This window comes from Oncorhynchus nerka, linkage group LG15 (genome assembly GCF_034236695.1).
Source record: "Oncorhynchus nerka isolate Pitt River linkage group LG15, Oner_Uvic_2.0, whole genome shotgun sequence".
Lineage (NCBI taxonomy): Eukaryota > Metazoa > Chordata > Actinopteri > Salmoniformes > Salmonidae > Oncorhynchus > Oncorhynchus nerka.
In genome coordinates, this window is record NC_088410.1 from 40,573,935 (window position 1) to 40,592,129 (window position 18,195).

The following is an 18,195-nucleotide window of genomic DNA, read 5'->3' on the forward strand; positions in this document are numbered from 1 at the left end:
ATCTTAGTGTTTTGGGTATGGGTTATAACCATTTAATGGATGAAGAGAACTGTGGCATGACGATTGTATAAAATCGATATGTGGGCCTATTCTGTGCCTCAAAAATATGCTATGTGTAACTAGCTGGTCTTGTGAGGTCAAGTCACCATTGCATTTTGAGCTTTTAAACTCATTTCTGCATATCTATATACTGTGGTATATTAAAGGTCCAATGCGTTTTCATCTTAATATCAAATCAAGATTATTTTCTGATTTCGTTATCAACAAATGAGGCAAAGTGCACAAAATCAAGTGTATTGTTTTGTTTGTCTTGTGTCAGGTGAATTGTTGTGTCCTCAACTTTGGTCTAATAATTTCCCCATATTCTCCAAACTGTTCACTTTCAATTGCTACCATGGTTAGGCATATGCTTTTCATATTTCTTCTGTAAGAAACATTTAAATGTAGTCCTATCCGTATAGGCCCATTCCCATGAGTGTCAAGGGTTAAGATGGCGTGTCGCCTTGTTAACGTCCAAAAGCGGAAGTTGTATCGCAGGCTTCTGGTTGGTTCCGACCACGCAGAGGGTGCTCGCGTTTCAGCTCGGTAATGAGTCACGCTAGAGAATTCTCGCTCGCTTGCTTTCGCTCATACTCTCACACCACGAGCAGTTCTGGTGGTGGATGTCATTCAGAACACCCTGCATCGACTTGTCTAGGATGGGTGGAAGGATGAAAGGAGTGGATGGATGAATGAAGGGAAGGATGATCTTAACAGAAAGACTGAGAAATGGACAAACAGAGTTACAGACAGAAACATTGTAATCGTTCAGGTACAGTTTTCCTTTAGTACATGAAACAGGACGTAGGCCGGCTTGTGACTTCTTCATAGGAGGCAGAATCTGTCGATAATGGCCCGAGACACTTATAATGCGAGGGCCATCCACGCTATCGTATTCCAGCTGATCAATAGCTCACATTAGGTCCCATTTGCTCTGTGAGGGTCAGTGATTTCTGAACTAACCACATCCTCCCCTAGCCATGGGTGCTTTGTCCTTCAACACAAAGGGTGCACGTCAGTAGTCTAAAAAGGCCCCCTCCCCTCGTCTCATTTTCTTCCATCTGTGCATACCTGAAATAAAGTTGAATATAGTTCAGACCTCTCCTTTCCAAGTGAAAGCAAATTCCTAAAAGGCATTCGACATATTGCTGTCACTTTATCCCATGTTTTCCAAACTGTGCAGATGAAGAGGAGAGGGAGCCGCATTGGACTATCAAGACGCATGCGCCATGAGTTCACGCATTATAAAAACACAGTGTGGGATTTGTCAAAGCTCCACAGGCCTGTTACCCCGCTAGTATTCTGCTACATTATTATTTTTCCGGTGTGGTCGGAAAAGCTAAAAATGGCCCAACATCTGCCCGTCAATTACTTGACCATGCTGCAAAGTACCTCCAAGGGAAGGAATTTTCAGGGCCTGTTTTCTGATTAATCATTCGAGACTGCTCTGACTCCCGACAAGACACATCTCTATTGGCTCGCTGGTGGAGCAGTAGACTTGACCAGGGCATTTTGATTTGTGCAGCCAATAGTCCCATACTCATAAATTACCCCTCTAAAATCTTGAGTGGAATTTGGCCAGCATTGAATAGATCAGTGGTTCCCAAACTGTAGGGTGCAGCCCCTACGGGGCACGAGAGGTCAGCAAGGGGGTGGCTTTCAACTTACTCTTGAAAGTAATCTCAAAAATCTCAAAATCATCAGTTCCTCTTGACATGTCAGTCATTGCATACCTTAGAGGTATTTTATAATAGAGTTAGACCTATTAATGACCGATTAATTAGTGCCGATTTCAAGTTTTCATAACAATCGGAAATCGGTATTTTTGGACGCCGATTTTGCAAATGTTTTAAATATTTTTTCTTACACCTTTTTATTTAACTAGGCAAGTCAGTTAAGAACACATTCTTATTTTCAATGACGGCCTAGGAATGGTGGGTTAACTGCCTTGTTCAGGGGCAGAACGACAGATTTTTACCCTGTCAGCTCTGGGATTCAATCTTGCAACCTTACGGTTAACTAGTCCACCGCTTTAACCACCTGCCTTACATTGCACTCCATGAGGAGCCTGCCTGTTATGCGAATGCAGTAAGAAGCCAAGGTAAGTTGCTAGCTAGCATTAAACTTATCTTATAAAAAACAATCACTCAATGATAATCACTAGTTAACTACACATGGTTGATGACATTACTAGTTTATCTAGCGTGTCCTGCGTTGCATATAATCGATGCAGCGCTGGGGGATGATTTAACAAAAGCGCATTTGCGAAAAAAGCACAATCGTTGCACAACTGTACCTAACCTTAAACACCAATGCCTTTCTTAAAATCAATACACAGAAATATATATTTTTTAAACCTGTGTATTTAGCTAAAAGATATCCAGGTTAGCAGGCAATATTAACCAGGTGAAATTGTGTCACTTCTCTTGCGTTCATTGCACGCAGAGTCAGGGTATATGCAACAGTTTGGGCAGCCTGGCTCATTGCGAACTAATTTGTCAGAATTTTACGTAATTATGACATAACATTGAAGGTTGTACAATGTAACAAGAATTTTTAGACTTAGGGATGCCACCCGTTAGATGAAATACCGAACGGTTCCGTATTTCACTGAAAGAATAAACATTTTGTTTTTGAAATGATACTTTCCGGATTCGACCATATTTAATGACCAAAGGCTCGTATTTCTGTGTGTTATGTTATAATTAAGTCTGATTTGATAGAGCAGTCTGACTGAGCGATGGTAGGCAGCAGCAGGCTCGTAAGCATTCATTCAAACAGCACATTCGTTGTTGCACAGCGCTGTTTATGACTTCAAGCCTATCAGCCTAATGGCTGGTGTAACCGATGTGAAATGGCTAGCTAGTTAGCGGGGTGCGTGCTAATAGCGCTTCAAACGTCACTCGCTCTGAGACTTGGAGTAGTTATTCCCCTTGCTCTGCAAGGGCCGCAGCTTTTGTGGAGCGATGGGTAACGCCGCTTCGAGTGTGGCTGTTGTCGACGTGTTCCTGGTTCGAGCCCAGGTAGGGACGAGGAGAGGGTCGGGAAGCTATATTGTTACACTGGCAATACTAAAGTGCCTATAAGAACATCCAATAGTCAAAGGTATATGAAATACAAATGGTATAGAGAGAAATAGTTATATAAATACTATATTAACTACAACCTAAACCCTCTTACCTTGGAATATTGAAGTCTCATGTTAAAAGGAACCACCAACTTTCATATGTTCTGAGCAAGGAACTTAAACGTTAGCTTTTTTACATGGCACATATTGCACTTTTACTTCTCCAACACTTTGTTTTTGCATTATTTAAACCAAATTGAATATGTTTCATTATTTATTTGAGGCTAAATAGATTTTTATTGATGTATTATATTAAGTTAAAATAGGTGTTCATTCAGGATTGTTGTAATTGTCATTATTATAAATACATTTAAATAATCAGCCGATTAATCGGTATCGGCTTTTTTTGGTCCTCCAATAATCTGTATCGGCATTGAAAAATCATAATCGGTCGACCTCTAATTTATAACTCGTCAAATGTCCAGATCAACTTGTCAGGTAATGTTTTTTAGCCCATAGATTTTGTGGTAATGTTTGAGTCACTCAAATATCACATGAATTCAAATTAGACATGGCAAAATGTATAGAATTGCAAGAAATAACCTTTAAACCTGCAACATTTTCTCTTTGCCAACAAGAGGGGTGTAAATAGTTTGTCATTAACAGTGCTTGTACCCATAGAACTAGATGTGGTGGGATGTTCCCCAATGCTGGAAGGGGGGCCTGAGTGAAACATATGGGGCACCCCTGGAATTTAAACTTGCTTGGTAGGCTATGTATTGGTAAGAGAATGTCCAAATTGTTTGTGTTGACCTCCGAGTATCAAGTATATGTTATTTTATTTTGGGATTTAATTTGTCTGCTATTGCCAGTACGTTTTTCATGCTGTTTTTCATTGGATGATAATAGTTACTCAGGATGGTCCTCCCCTTCCTAGTCTATCGGTGAATTTCATACAAATAAAAATTGTGAGAAGTTAGTTGTACTTTTTAGATTAAATATATTTACATTAGGACTGTCAAATGATTATAATCAAGTTAATAGGATTAGTTAATCGCGATTAATCCCCAAAAAATGATTTGCTCAAATTTGGCCCTAAAGAACAATCTTTCCATTTAAAAAGCATTGCATTGAGTTACATTTACATTTACATTTAAGTCATTTAGCAGACGCTCTTATCCAGAGCGACTTACAAATTGGTGCGTTCACCTTAAGACATCCAGTGGAACAGCCACTTTACAATAGTGCATCTAAATCTTTTAAGGGGGGTGAGAAGGATTACTTTATCCTAGGTATTCCTGAAAGAGGTGGGGTTTCAGGTGTCTCCGGAAGGTGGTGATTGACTCCGCTGTCCTGGCGTCGTGAGGGAGTTTGTTCCACCATTGGGGGGCCAGAGCAGCGAACAGTTTTGACTGGGCTGCGCGGGAACTGTACTTCCTCAGTGGTAGGGAGGCGAGCAGGCCAGAGGTGGATGAACGCAGTGCCCTTGTTTGGGTGTAGGGCCTGATCAGAGCCTGGAGGTACTGAGGTGCCGTTCCCCTCACAGCTCCGTAGGCAAGCACCATGGTCTTGTAGCGGATGCGAGCTTCAACTGGAAGCCAGTGGAGAGAGCGGAGGAGCGGGGTGACGTGAGAGAACTTGGGAAGGTTGAACACCAGACGGGCTGCGGCGTTCTGGATGAGTTGTAGGGGTTTAATGGCACAGGCAGGAGCCCAGCCAACAGCGAGTTGCAGTAATCCAGACGGGAGATGACAAGTGCCTGGATTAGGACCTGCGCTGCTTCCTGTGTGAGACAGGGTCGTACTCTGCGGATGTTGTAGAGCATGAACCTACAAGAACGGGCCACCGCCTTGATGTTAGTTGAGAACGACAGGGTGTTGTCCAGGATCACGCCAAGGTTCTTAGCGCTCTGGGAGGAGGACACAATGGAGTTGTCAACCGTGATGGCGAGATCATGGAACGGGCAGTCCTTCCCTGGGAGGAAGAGCAGCTCCGTCTTGCCGAGGTTCAGCTTGAGGTGGTGATCCGTCATCCACACTGATATGTCTGCCAGACATGCAGAGATGCGATTCGCCACCTGGTCATCAGAAGGGGGAAAGGAGAAGATTAATTGTGTGTCGTCTGCATAGCAATGATAGGAGAGACCATGTGAGGTTATGACAGAGCCAAGTGACTTGGTGTATAGCGAGAATAGGAGAGGGCCTAGAACAGAGCCCTGGGGGACGCCAGTGGTGAGAGCGCGTGGTGAGGAGACAGATTCTCGCCACGCCACCTGGTAGGAGCGACCTGTCAGGTAGGACGCAATCCAAGCGTGGGCCGCGCCGGAGATGCCCAACTCGGAGAGGGTGGAGAGGAGGATCTGATGGTTCACAGTATCGAAGGCAGCCGATAGGTCTAGAAGGATGAGAGCAGAGGAGAGAGAGTTAGCTTTAGCAGTGCGGAGGGCCTCCGTGATACAGAGAAGAGCAGTCTCAGTTGAATGACTAGTCTTGAAACCTGACTGATTTGGATCAAGAAGGTCATTCTGAGAGAGATAGCGGGAGAGCTGGCCAAGGACGGCACGTTCAAGAGTTTTGGAGAGAAAAGAAAGAAGGGATACTGGTCTGTAGTTGTTGACATCGGAGGGATCGAGTGTAGGTTTTTTCAGAAGGGGTGCAACTCTCGCTCTCTTGAAGACAGAAGGGACGTAGCCAGCGGTCAGGGATGAGTTGATGAGCGAGGTGAGGTAAGGGAGAAGGTCTCCGGAAATGGTCTGGAGAAGAGAGGAGGGAATAGGGTCAAGCGGGCAGGTTGTTGGGCGGCCGGCCGTCACAAGACGCGATATTTCATCTGGAGAGAGAGGGGAGAAAGAGGTCAGAGCACAGGGTAGGGCAGTGTGAGCAGAACCAGCGGTGTCGTTTGACTTAGCAAACGAGGATCGGATGTCGTCGACCTTCTTTTCAAAATGGTTGACGAAGTCATCTGCAGAGAGGGAGGAGGGGGAGGAGGATTCAGGAGGGAGGAGAAGGTGGCAAAGAGCTTCCTAGGGTTAGAGGCAGATGCTTGGACTTTAGAGTGGTAGAAAGTGGCTTTAGCAGCAGAGACAGAAGAGGAAAATGTAGAGAGGAGGGAGTGAAAGGATGCCAGGTCCGCAGGGAGGCGAGTTTTCCTCCATTTCCGCTCGGCTGCCCGGAGCCCTGTTCTGTGAGCTCGCAATGAGTCGTCGAGCCACGGAGCAGGAGGGGAGGACCGAGCCGGCCTGGAGGATAGGGGACATAGAGAATCAAGGGATGCAGAAAGGGAGGAGAGGAGGGTTGAGGAGGCAGAATCAGGAGATAGGTTGGAGAAGGTTTGAGCAGAGGGAAGAGATGATAGGATGGAAGAGGAGAGAGTAGCTGGGGAGAGAGAGCGAAGATTGGGACGGCGCGATACCATCCGAGTAGGGGCAGTGTGGGAAGTGTTGGATGAGAGCGAGAGGGAAAAGGATACAAGGTAGTGGTCGGAGACTTGGAGGGGAGTTGCAGTGAGGTTAGTGGAAGAACAGCATCTAGTAAAGATGAGGTCGAGCGTATTGCCTGCCTTGTGAGTAGAGGGGGAAGGTGAGAGGGTGAGGTCAAAAGAGGAGAGGAGTAGAAAGAAGGAGGCAGAGAGGAATGAGTCAAAGGTAGACGTGGGGAGGTTAAAGTCGCCCAGAACTGTGAGAGGTGAGCCATCCTCAGGAAAGGAGCTTATCAAGGCATCAAGCTCATTGATGAACTCTCCGAGGGAACCTGGAGGGCGATAAATGATAAGGATGTTAAGCTTGAAAGGGCTGGTAACTGTGACAGCATGGAATTCAAAGGAGGCGATAGACAGATGGGTAAGGGGAGAAAGAGAGAATGACCACTTGGGAGAGATGAGGATCCCGGTGCCACCACCCCGCTGACCAGAAGCTCTCGGGGTGTGCGAGAACACGTGGGCGGACGAAGAGAGAGCAGTAGGAGTAGCAGTGTTATCTGTGGTGATCCATGTTTCCGTCAGTGCCAAGAAGTCGAGGGACTGGAGGGAGCCATAGGCTGAGATGAACTCTGCCTTGTTGGCCGCAGATCGGCAGTTCCAGAGGCTACCGGAGACCTGGAACTCCACGTGGGTCGTGCGCGCTGGGACCACCAGATTAGAGTGGCCGCGGCAACGCGGTGTGGAGCGTTTGTATGGTCTGTGCAGAGAGGAGAGAACAGGGATAGACAGACACATAGTTGACAGGCTACAGAAGAGGCTACGCTAATGCAAAGGAGATTGAATGACAAATGGACTACACGTCTCGAATGTTCAGAAAGTTAAGCTTACGTAGCAGGAATCTTATTGACTAAAATAATTCAAATGATACAGTACTGCTGAAGTAGGCTAGCTGGCAGTGGCTGCGTTGTTGTTGTTCTATCTCTCTATAGTGCTGTTTCTTGTATTATGGTCTCTTGTTTCTTTAGAGGTTTCACTTTGTTGTCCTTTTTCTTTTCCTTTTTCTTCTGTCCTTATTTTGTCTTCCTTTCTTCTGTTAACTAGATATTTTTTGTTGTTATTCTTTGTAAGCTAGCTAGCTTCTTCCAGGAGAGTCCCTAGCAACTGCTTAGCAACAAGTAAACAATTCAGCTAGCAATTCAGCTAGCTAAGATAACTGTACAGTTTTATGAAAAATAGTTACTTCTTCAAAAGCCTGTCTTTTTGGTTTGTTCCTTGTTTTGTCTTCTATTGAGTCTTGCAGTTTTCTCTTGATTTTTTCGATGTACTTCACTCTAAAAACCATTTAAATCTCAATATATACAGGAGCTCATTTTTCAGCAGCTGCTCAATTTGGAACTCCGGAACACTCTTTAGTTACAGGCAAACTATGCTTTGATTTGTAAGGTACAGAAACACAATTATCTACATCAGAATGTTTTAATAGCATTTTCAACATAAACACAAAAGTCACTAACAGCTTTAAGTAGGCCTACTCCCTCTTATCAATGGTCATGAAGTTTAACACTTGCGCACGGCAGTCTCTCTGACTGACATATATACACACACACACGCACAGCTTTAAGTACTGTTAATGCTTCAAGCATTCTAAATGAGTGTGACTCTAGTTTGGTTCCCCAACTGGCATCCCGTGGTCTGAATTTTGGCCCCCCAATTCTCTGAACAAAAAAATCTACTATTTAATAATAGTTGGACTTTACACTGTAAAAACACCAGCAAATCAGCTCCAAGTTTAGTAATGATGTTCGGTACAGTGGGACTTTATAAATGAGAACACAGCAATGTATCAACCTATGTGACATCAGAGGACCTTTCCACTTTCTGGTCGAGAATTACTCTCTTACTCCCGCTCTCACACTATTGGCTGTGATATTGATTACTGCATTGTTGGGAAAGAGCAGGCAAGAAAGGCATTTCACTGTACTCTTGCACCCCACTCTTGCATATTGCAGCCTACCTTTTGAAGCATCTCTTTGTAGAGCCTATTCCTTTTCAGTTCTTCCTGTACTTTTTAAAATTTGTGCATAGCCTAGTCCGTTATCATGTTGCTAGCTAATTAACAAAGGTAGGTAACATGACTAACTAGCTAAAAAAAAAAAGTTATTAAACCAACAAATATCGGCTCACGAGTAGTTTAAAACGGCCTGTGACATGCGCACCAATCTGTGGCCGAAAGAAAAAAACAAAGCTAACTTTCACATGACTTTGGCTAGAGGCACACAGTTGTCAGCCATGCAAAGCCGCAAACACTGCCTGCACCAGTGTTGTGTTCTGCACTTAAAAGGGTCCGTGTGGTGAAGAAATGGATTAACGGCGCCAAAAAAAAGTATGCCGATTTTAAATTTCACGCGTTAAATTTGACAGTCCTCATTTACATGTCACCAAACTAATACACAATGCTTTGCAATGGTCTTCAGTAGCCTCAGCATCCCTCTAGATTAAGGTGACCAGATTTATGAAATTAAAACCATGGACATTTCCAGTTCGACGGTCAATATATCATTAAAATATCCAATGTTATTATTTATGAAATAAAAATGGGGGACAATTCCGGTTTCATGTATTTAGTCTTAACTTCTTGCGTCGAGCCATCCCGGATCCGGTATCGTGACTACAACCTCAAGCTCATTACCATAACGCAACGTTAACTATTCATGAAAATCGCAAATGAAATGAAATTAATCTATTTGCTCTCAAGCTTAGCCTTTTGTTAACAACACTGTCATCTCAGATTTTCAAAATATGCTTCTCAACCATTGCAAAACAAGCATTTGTGTAACAGTATTGATAGCTAGCGTAGCATTTAGCGTAGCATTTAGCGTTAGCATTCAGCAGGCAACATTTTCACAAAAACCAGAAAAGCATTCAAATAAAATAATTTACCTTTGAAGAACTTCGGATGTTTTCAATGAGGAGGCTCTCAGATAGCAAATGTTCAGTTTTTCCTGAAAGCTTATTTGTTTAGGACAAATCGCTCCGTTTTCTGCGTCACGTTTAGCTACGAAAAAAACCTGTATCCAGGATTGTGTAAATCTATCCGCAAGCTCATTAGCATAACACAACGTTAACTATTCATGAAAATCGCAAATGAAATGAAATGAATCTATTTGCTCTCAAGTTTAGCCTTTTGTTAACAACACTGTCATCTCAGATTTTCAAAATATGCTTTTGAACCATAGCTAAACAAGCATTTGTGTAACAGTATTGATAGCCTAGCATAGGATTATGCCTGTCTTTCAGCATGCAAAATTTTCACAAAAACCAGAAAAGGATTCAAATAAAATCATTTACCTTTGAAGAACTTCAGATGTTTTCAATGAGGAGACTCTCAGTTAGATAGCAACTGTTCCGTTTTTACAAAAAATATTATTTGTGTCGACAAATCGCTCCGTTTTGTTCATCACGTTTGGGTAAAATAATAATAATAATAATATTAAGTCATTAAAACGCAAACTTTTTTCCAAATTAACTCCATAATATCGACAGAAACATGGCAAACCGATGTTTAGAATCAATCCTCAAGGTGTTTTTCACATATCTATCGACGATAAAATCCTTCGTGGCAGTTGGCTTTCTCTTCTGAAGAAATGGAACGCGCATGGACCTACAGATTACGCAATAATTTCGACACAGGACACCGGGCGGGACACCAGGTAAATGTAGTCTCTTATGGTCAATCTTCCAATGATATGCCTACAAACACGTCACAATGCTGCAGACACCTTGGAGAAACGACACAAAGGGCAGGCTCATTCCTGGCGCATTGACAGCCATATAAGGAGACATTGGAACACAGCGCCTTCAGAATCTGGGGCATTTCCTTGGTTTCGCCTGTAGCATTAGTTCTGGGGCACTCACAGATAATATCTTTGCAGTTTTGGAAACGTCAGAGTTTTGTCTTTCCAAGGCTGTCAATTCCATGCATAGTCGAGCATCTTTTCGTGACAAAATATTGAGCTTAAAACGGGCACGTCTTTTTATCCAATAATGACATAGCGCCCCCATAGGTTGAAGAGGTTAACAGGCACACTGTGATAGAGAAAACAACTGTTACAGAAACGCTACAGACAAGACAGAACTGTCTGATCTGAACAGCCATTCAGTGGTCCTGGGAGTCTGGGTAGAATAAGAGCAGAAAAGAACATGAGCAAATGAGCAAAAAAAACAGGCAATAGTGTATGTGAAATACTTCACTTAATAAAGAAATAAAATGCTGATGAGATTGGTAACTACATAATATACTTCTACCAACCTAATCTGTATATTTCTCAGAAGAATGTATCTTCTTCAGGATTGCTCTGTTTTTGGCCAGCTTTTCCATGAACTCCTGGCAGGGGGGGTTGAAGTTTGTCTTCACAATAAGCATAGGAACAGTGAACCTATTTCTTGCTGCTGTCCATATATCATTCATTCTGTTTCTTGGAAAATTGCCATTGTACCTTCTCTGTCTGCTCTTACTCTCTTAACCTTTTCTTCTGCTCCAATCTTTCTCCTCTTTTCTTCACTCGTCTTCCTTCTCTTTATTCCTTTCCTTCTCTTTGCCTTTCCACCTCACTCTTCTACACTCTCCTCGCTTCACTCTTTTTACTCCCTTCATTTTTCCTTCTCCTTCCTCTCCAATCTTTAATAATAAATAGTACACTACTAGATAACATACTTTGGTTAACAGATTCCCATTGCTTGCATCATTTTTGTATTATCTCAAAACATTGTTTGGAATAATAAATTGGCAGGCTCTGTAATCATATCTTTACCTTTCCTCCTCTGTCTCTTTCATTCCTATCCAGTCTTCCTCCTCTCCTTCCTCTCCACTCTCTAACAGAAAACATTATGCTAATGTTATCCATGAAAATGTCTAATTGTAATCTACAAATAAATATTCTCATAATTAATTGTTCATTCATTTTAATATAATCGTAATTTCAAAATAGCCCGCCCACTGAACATTTTTTAACCTAGCTACCATGACAGTAGCTAGGTAACCTAGCTAGATAACTTAGTCGACATAGCTAATGTTAGCTAGCATAGCTAATGTTAGCTAGCATAACCTATTTAAAACCTTATAGAGCAGATCATCTATCTATATAATAAATTGTGACTTAACATCACTAGCTAGTATCTCAAACCATTGTAACTTACCTGGCTTGAAAGACGTTTATGGTGATGTTGTGGATTCACTTGACACTTGCTAGCTTCTGGCTGAGTTTTCCACAGCAGTTTTCTCTAAAACTAGCACGAGCAAGTAGTTAGTAGATGAAGAGTGAATGAAGATGATATAGCGAGCAGCCCCCTCTTCTGGACAAAACGAGCACAACGCAAATGAGATGTCAAACGGTAGGCTCTGCTGCCCGGTCTTTCTTGCCACGTAAAATATTATTTCACTTTGCAGTCTGTTTTTAATGCACTGTTAAAAAACGGGGACATTTCCGGGGACAGGCCACCAACAACGGGGACTGTCCCCGGGAGCGGGTGGTCACCCTCCTTTAGGGTAGCACCATGGTGTAGCCGGATAACAGCTATTTTCCATCCTCCTCTTGGTAAATTGACTTCAATACAAAATCTAGGAGGCTCATGGTTCTCACCCCCTTCCATAGACTTTCACAGTAATTATAGCGACTTTTGAAGGATGTCCTCCAACCTGTCTGAGCTTTTGCAGTATGAACTGCATGTTGTCCGTACACCATGGTGCTACCCTAAAGGAGGGTGACCACCCACTCCCGGGGACAGTCCCCGTTGTTGGTGGCCTGTCCCCGGCTGGAGCTGTCCCCGGAAATGTCCCCGTTTTAACAGTGCATTAAAAACAGACTGCAAAGTGAAATAATATTTTACGTGGCAAGAAAGACCGGGCAGCAGAGCCTACCGTTTGACATCTCATTTGCGTTGTGCTCGTTTTGTCCAGAAGAGGGGGCTGCTCGCTATATCATCTTCATTCACTCTTCATCTACTAACTACTTGCTCGTGCTAGTTTTAGAGAAAACTGCTGTGGAAAACTCAGCCAGAAGCTAGCACTGCAGTGCATAAAGTGTGGTTTGTGGTTGACTCAAAGAGAAAGACAATAGTTTTAAACATTCATTTCTTAAATTAAGGAGAAGCAGAGAGGGAGAGAATTCGTTTTTTTTCTAGGTTTACCTTTCACTTAGCTAATGCAGCTAATTTAGCCTACGCAATAACCTGACTCAAACATAGGAATGCTATGTATGTTAGCTAGCTAGCTGGCTAAGGCTATCCAACACTGCAACTCTTCCAAGTCAAGGTAAGCTTTCGGTTGTGTTAATTTATTGCCACTGGGGCCCGCCGGTGTAACTGCTAATCTGTTTGCTGTACACTAACTTTACCGCGTGGTTGTACACATGGATTGGATTAGTGTTGTCACGATAACAGAATTTGATTTCGATACCCACGCAAGGTTTATTATCACGATACTCGATACCATAACCAAAAAATAAGCATTTTAGCCAAAGTCACAGAAATCAGCATATTTTGCAAATCACAAAGTACTAGGGTAGTGAATTCATGTTTGATTTAGCTGTAAGATAGCAAGGAAAGTTAGACTACAAAGCTGGAAGCTAATCTTCTTGCATTGTAAAGTGTTCTAGCCTTTATGGACATTGTTTTGCGAACAGTAAGGAACAGTTTCAACATTTCTAAATGCTGTGTCACATTATTTGTGTGTTAATTTATTTGCAGTCCAGACTCCCAGTGCAGGCTAAGTGGAGCAGGCACGGTGCGCTCATGCTATAAGGGGGACATCAACTGCACTGATAGACAGACTTGATCCGTGAGACATTTAACAGAACCGTTTTTGATGTTCTAATATCGGAAAAGTAGTTTCTGTATACCGTACAGCACGCGTTAGTTCTAGTTTGTTGATTTAACGGTATAACGTTACAATGGTGACAACGATGTAGGCTGTCTAGCATTATGGTATGAAAGTTTGGCTTTTTGAGAGGAACAGTTTTTTTTTTGAGAGCCTGGTCACAAATGGCTGTGTTGTGCACTGAATTCCACAAGCGAAGGAAAAAGGTGAGAGGAGGAGAGCATGTAGATGCGAGAAGGAATTGTACAATGAGCAAAGGGATGATGCTGTTGGTGGCTGGTACGAATGTGAACTCTATTAATCCTTCCGATTCTGTTGCAAAACTCTTTTTTTAAACGAAAGCAAACGGAACGAAATGGAGGGACCTACCTGAATTTATCCAATAATTTTAGTTACAACTGTTTGGATGAATTATTACACCCAGATCAGCTAGATGCAGATGAGTGTGCAAGGTGGTATTGAATGTGTCACTGTCACCTTTTGAGATTTGTATATTGACCTGTGTACCTACTTTGTACTTACTTTATTGTAGTTTGTTGGCTACAACCTAGCCAACAAACCTTTAATTTGTCCCGAGTGTCGCAGCGGTCTAAGGCACTGCATCTCAGTGCAAGAGCCGTCACTACAGTCCCTGGTTCGAATCCAGGCTGTATCACATCCGGCCATGATTGGGAGTCACATAGGGCGGGGCACAATCGGCCCACTATCGTCCAGGTTTGGCCGGGGTAGGCCGTCATTGTAAATAAGAATTTGTTCATAACTGACTTGCCTAGTGAAATAAAGGTAAAATAAATCTGAGATGGTGGGTGTCATGGCTTGCTGATATGACATGGAACAACCCAATGCAGAGTCTGCCCATAGATGTAGAAAGAGGGCTCATCTTTGTACCTGTGCCATAATGGAAAGAGGGCTCAACTGTGTCAATGGTTGTAACTTCTGGGAGCAATTAACAAGCCTAGCTTAACGGACATTTTTCAGCGTGTGCGTCATTGTCACGTGTGTGTGTGTGTGTGTGTGTTTGTCTTGAAATGTGCAGCCCGGCTGCTGCACTGAACAGAGTGTTTAATGATGTGGGGTAAATCAGTGTGTGTGTGTGTGTGTATGAGCGCCTGAGAGAGCGGTTCAGTGGGAACCAAGAGTGAGTCGGAAAGATGGACCCACAGACACAGATATCCAGAACACTGTCAACGAATTCCACCCTCACAGGAAGTTGTACACTTGTCAAAGTCAGCTCGGAATGTTGTTGTGGCATCGTGGTGGATTTCTAAAAATATCCCTTAGATTTCACCAAGTCTGTTGCTCAGCTCAATGCACAAGAATGCATTACAAATCGCATATTAAGCGTGAGGAGAAAGGTGCATCCTTAAGGACCTCTGAATAGAATTTGTTGGGTAGTCAAATGGGTATGTTTTGTGAGGAGCCTATTGAAAAAATGATAACAGAATGAAGTCAGGGTAGTGTTAATTTCAAATGAGGATTTATATATTTCTAATTTGATGGTGCTCAATAACATGGTAGCACTCCACAACTCCGTAGTCTGTGACAGTTGAATTACCCAAATAGTACTCTGGTTGTTCAGTGGATACTATTCGACGTTACTTGTCGTTTACGTCCTCCAATTTGACTTGGTACAGAAACAGACTGGCAATTGAGCATGGGTTGGTCCAGTGGGCGTGTTTTGCGCAGAATGGTCATTAATTGTCTAACAATGGGAGCCTAGGGAGAAAAACTGTCTGGTGTGTTAGAAATGCCCATGCCGGCCTCCCGGGTGGCACAGTGGTCTAGGGCACTGCATCACAGTGCTAGCTGTGCCACCAGAGACTCTGGGTTCGCGCCCAGGCTCTGACGCAGCCGGCCACGACCGGGAGGCCCATGGGGCGATGCACAATTGGCCTAGCATCATCCGGGTTAGGGAGGGTTTGGCCGGTAGGGATATCCTTGTCTCATCGCGTACTAGCGACTCCTGTGGCGGGCCGGGCGCAGTGCACGCTAAACCAGGTCGACAGGTGCACGGTGTTTCCTCCGACACATTGGTGCGGCTGGCTTCCGGGTTGGATGCGCGCTGTGTTAAGAAGCAGTGCGGCCTGGTTGGGTTGTGTATCGGAGGACGCATGGCTTTCAACCTTCCTCTCTCCCGAACCCGTACGGGAGTTGTAGCGATGAGACAAGAGAGTAACCACTAACAATTGGATACCACGAAATTGGGGAGAAAAGGGGGTTAAAATAAAATTTAAATTAAAAAAAAAAAGCCAATTTCTAGACTTTCCTAAGCATAACTGTAGTAGTATAAGGCTGCCGTAATGTAAAACATCTCCCATTCCATACATTCCTACCCATTATTAATTAGCAAGGCGGCTTCATTTGTCTTAGTTTGTTTCCTCTCCTTTTAAGGTTGATTTGGTTGTATCATTTGCTTTAATCGGCTTGTCCTTTTTCATATGGTGTACTCAATTGTGCTCCATTATAATACATCAGTCTGAGCTATAAGGCCACTTATACTCTGCAGTTACCATGGTAGTACTTAAACAGCTAGCTGTATATCATTCTCATATAAAGCCTTTCATTCTAAAACTACTGTAACTCTACTACTAAAAGGCAGGAGGCCTTTTTTGCCTTTTGGTAGGCCCGTGATTGTAAATAAGAATTTGTTCTTCACTGACTTGCCTAGTTAAAGATCAAAATAAAAACTCTCATCATCATCATCTGATCTGCTGGGGTCGACGGGATGAAAAGTCTGTCTTCCAGAGCTTCCTGTCCTCCATTGCAGACGCAGTCTCCTCCTCTAGTCCGGTGTCGCTCCTTAGCTAGATAATGATGTTAGTTGTACTACTATGAGTACTAATAGTACAATACCAGTAAACACTGCATGTTCCCTGGGCTGGTACCCCTCTGGTCTATCTGCCGTGTCAGGCCTGGACATTTTTAGAGCGCGACAGAGCTCGTGAGGGGAACAAAGGGACAGGACCGAATCCAAATGTGATCAATTGATCTGTCACTCTGTATTGCTGGGGGAGATTTTTGTTGGGGCCGGTGGTGATGGGTGTGGCGAGAAAGAGCCCCCACCCCTCTCCTGCTTCGTGCAGCTCCATCATTTAGCCTTTTCCCTTTTCTCTCTCTCTCTCTCTCTCTCTCTTTCCATCTCTTCTTTAGTTTCGCATCTTGCATTCTAAGCAGGTAGGTGACCTTTCCGCTTCCCGGACTTTTCCACACATTGTTGTCTGTGCGTGTCTGCGACACTTTCATTGTAACGTTTACTCTTTTTATGTATGTCGTCTTCACGTGTATCACACAGGTTTGTGTGGGCGCGTGTATATGTTCGCCATATTTTTTTGAAGTTCGTACACTTTTCACTGTGAAAGCACTGTGCACCGTCACTTCGTGGATGTCCTCACTATTTCCCATGTGGCTGATCACCCCCCCCCCCACCCATTTGTACTGCTTCTTCTGTGTTTTATCTTTTTCAACACCATTTAAAAACAACTTGTGTTCCCGGAAATCTGAAGTAGCCAGCACAATGGCTGTTTTTGGATATCGCTAAATGTATTTTCAAAGGGGGAGAATGAGAAATGTGTTTGTATAATGTGACCAAAATGGCAGCTGTTCTTACTATGGCTGTCTGTGTGTGTAAATGACTAAATGTAATTTAGTTTTGTGCACATATTACTTCATTAAATAGATACGTGTGTTTATTGAAGGCCATGTGGGCTGGGCACCAATAGGTGTATGATACTGGAATAGAAGGAGCAAGCTAGGGTGGCATGCCCCACCACAAAACGTTTGCCCTACAAAATCAAATTTGGTGGCCACTTTAACACCCCAGTAACATAAGGTGTTAGTGGTCAGCTATTTGGCTGGCAGCTGACACTTATGGAACACGCTGGTCTAAGCTTTGTCTGGACAACATGCCAGTGATAAGTGCAGTAGCACTGCTTGTCCTATAAACAGTGGTCACCAACCGGTCGATCGACTTGTCCATCGCCAAGGCATTTCTAGTCGATTGCCAAACATTTTTGTAAAGAAAAGAAACAACGATAAAGCCTTGTGTTCCTTTTTTAAATGTTTTAATTAGTCTCGGGCTGTTGGTGGTAGGTGCAGCCAATTCAGCTGCCCTGCGCGCCGGGTAGGCAAACTGTTGCTATTTCATGTGTCTGAAGGTACAAACTCTGCCTTCCCAGTGGGCCTGGAGAGGTCTGCAGTCATGTAGCAGGCATAAAAGAAAGCTACGGTAAAATTGATACTGTGAGATTTTAAAACCATGACTAGAGAGAGACTGTCAACGAATACAGCAAAGAGCTGCTGTTTTTTACGAGTGCCGAGTAAGAACTTAAACCTGAAATGTCAACACTTTTGTATTCAACACTTTTATAACCCATAAAATGTGCGTTCTTCCTATTTCCACTGAGCGCTACAACAAGCAGTGCAGCAGTAATGAATGAGTAGGAAAGTGTATCTATAGGTTTGCGTTGTTATTATTAGTGGCTTGGGTCATTTTTTATATCAAAAACTATTTCACTTTCTCTGTTCATAGGAGTAACAACATGAATTTGTGCAGGAGGCAGAAATAATGCGATGCGACTCGAGTTTCTCCATCAGCTGGAAGACGGTGTCCCTTTTTGGTCCGTGTCAGTGGAGGAAAGGGAGAGCGGAAGGATGTTGAGAGACGGACCCTCCGTCTGCTGCTCTCCCTCTGCTGAGACTGACCATCAGATGAAGGCACCATCAGCCCAATAAAAAAAATTAAAAAGCGTATTATTTAAATGTATGCTCACTCAGCTGTGCCTCACAAGTAATACAACAA

General features: G+C 43.3%; 1 protein-coding gene across 6 annotated transcripts in view; it reads left to right on the forward strand.

The window, feature by feature from the left end:
- The window catches only part of LOC115142651 (serine/threonine-protein kinase MARK1-like), an 82,489-nt gene that overhangs the window by 32,745 nt on the left and 31,549 nt on the right, over window positions 1–18,195 (forward strand). For 3 of the 6 annotated variants that reach the window (XM_029682266.2, XM_029682268.2, XM_029682269.2), the window contains exon 4: window positions 16,548–16,571. The exons of the other annotated variants lie outside the window; for them this stretch is intronic. In XM_029682266.2, the coding sequence (XP_029538126.1) occupies window positions 16,548–16,571 (24 nt within the window). The remainder of the gene's footprint in view (window positions 1–16,547; window positions 16,572–18,195) is intronic. 6 annotated transcript variants of the gene reach the window in all.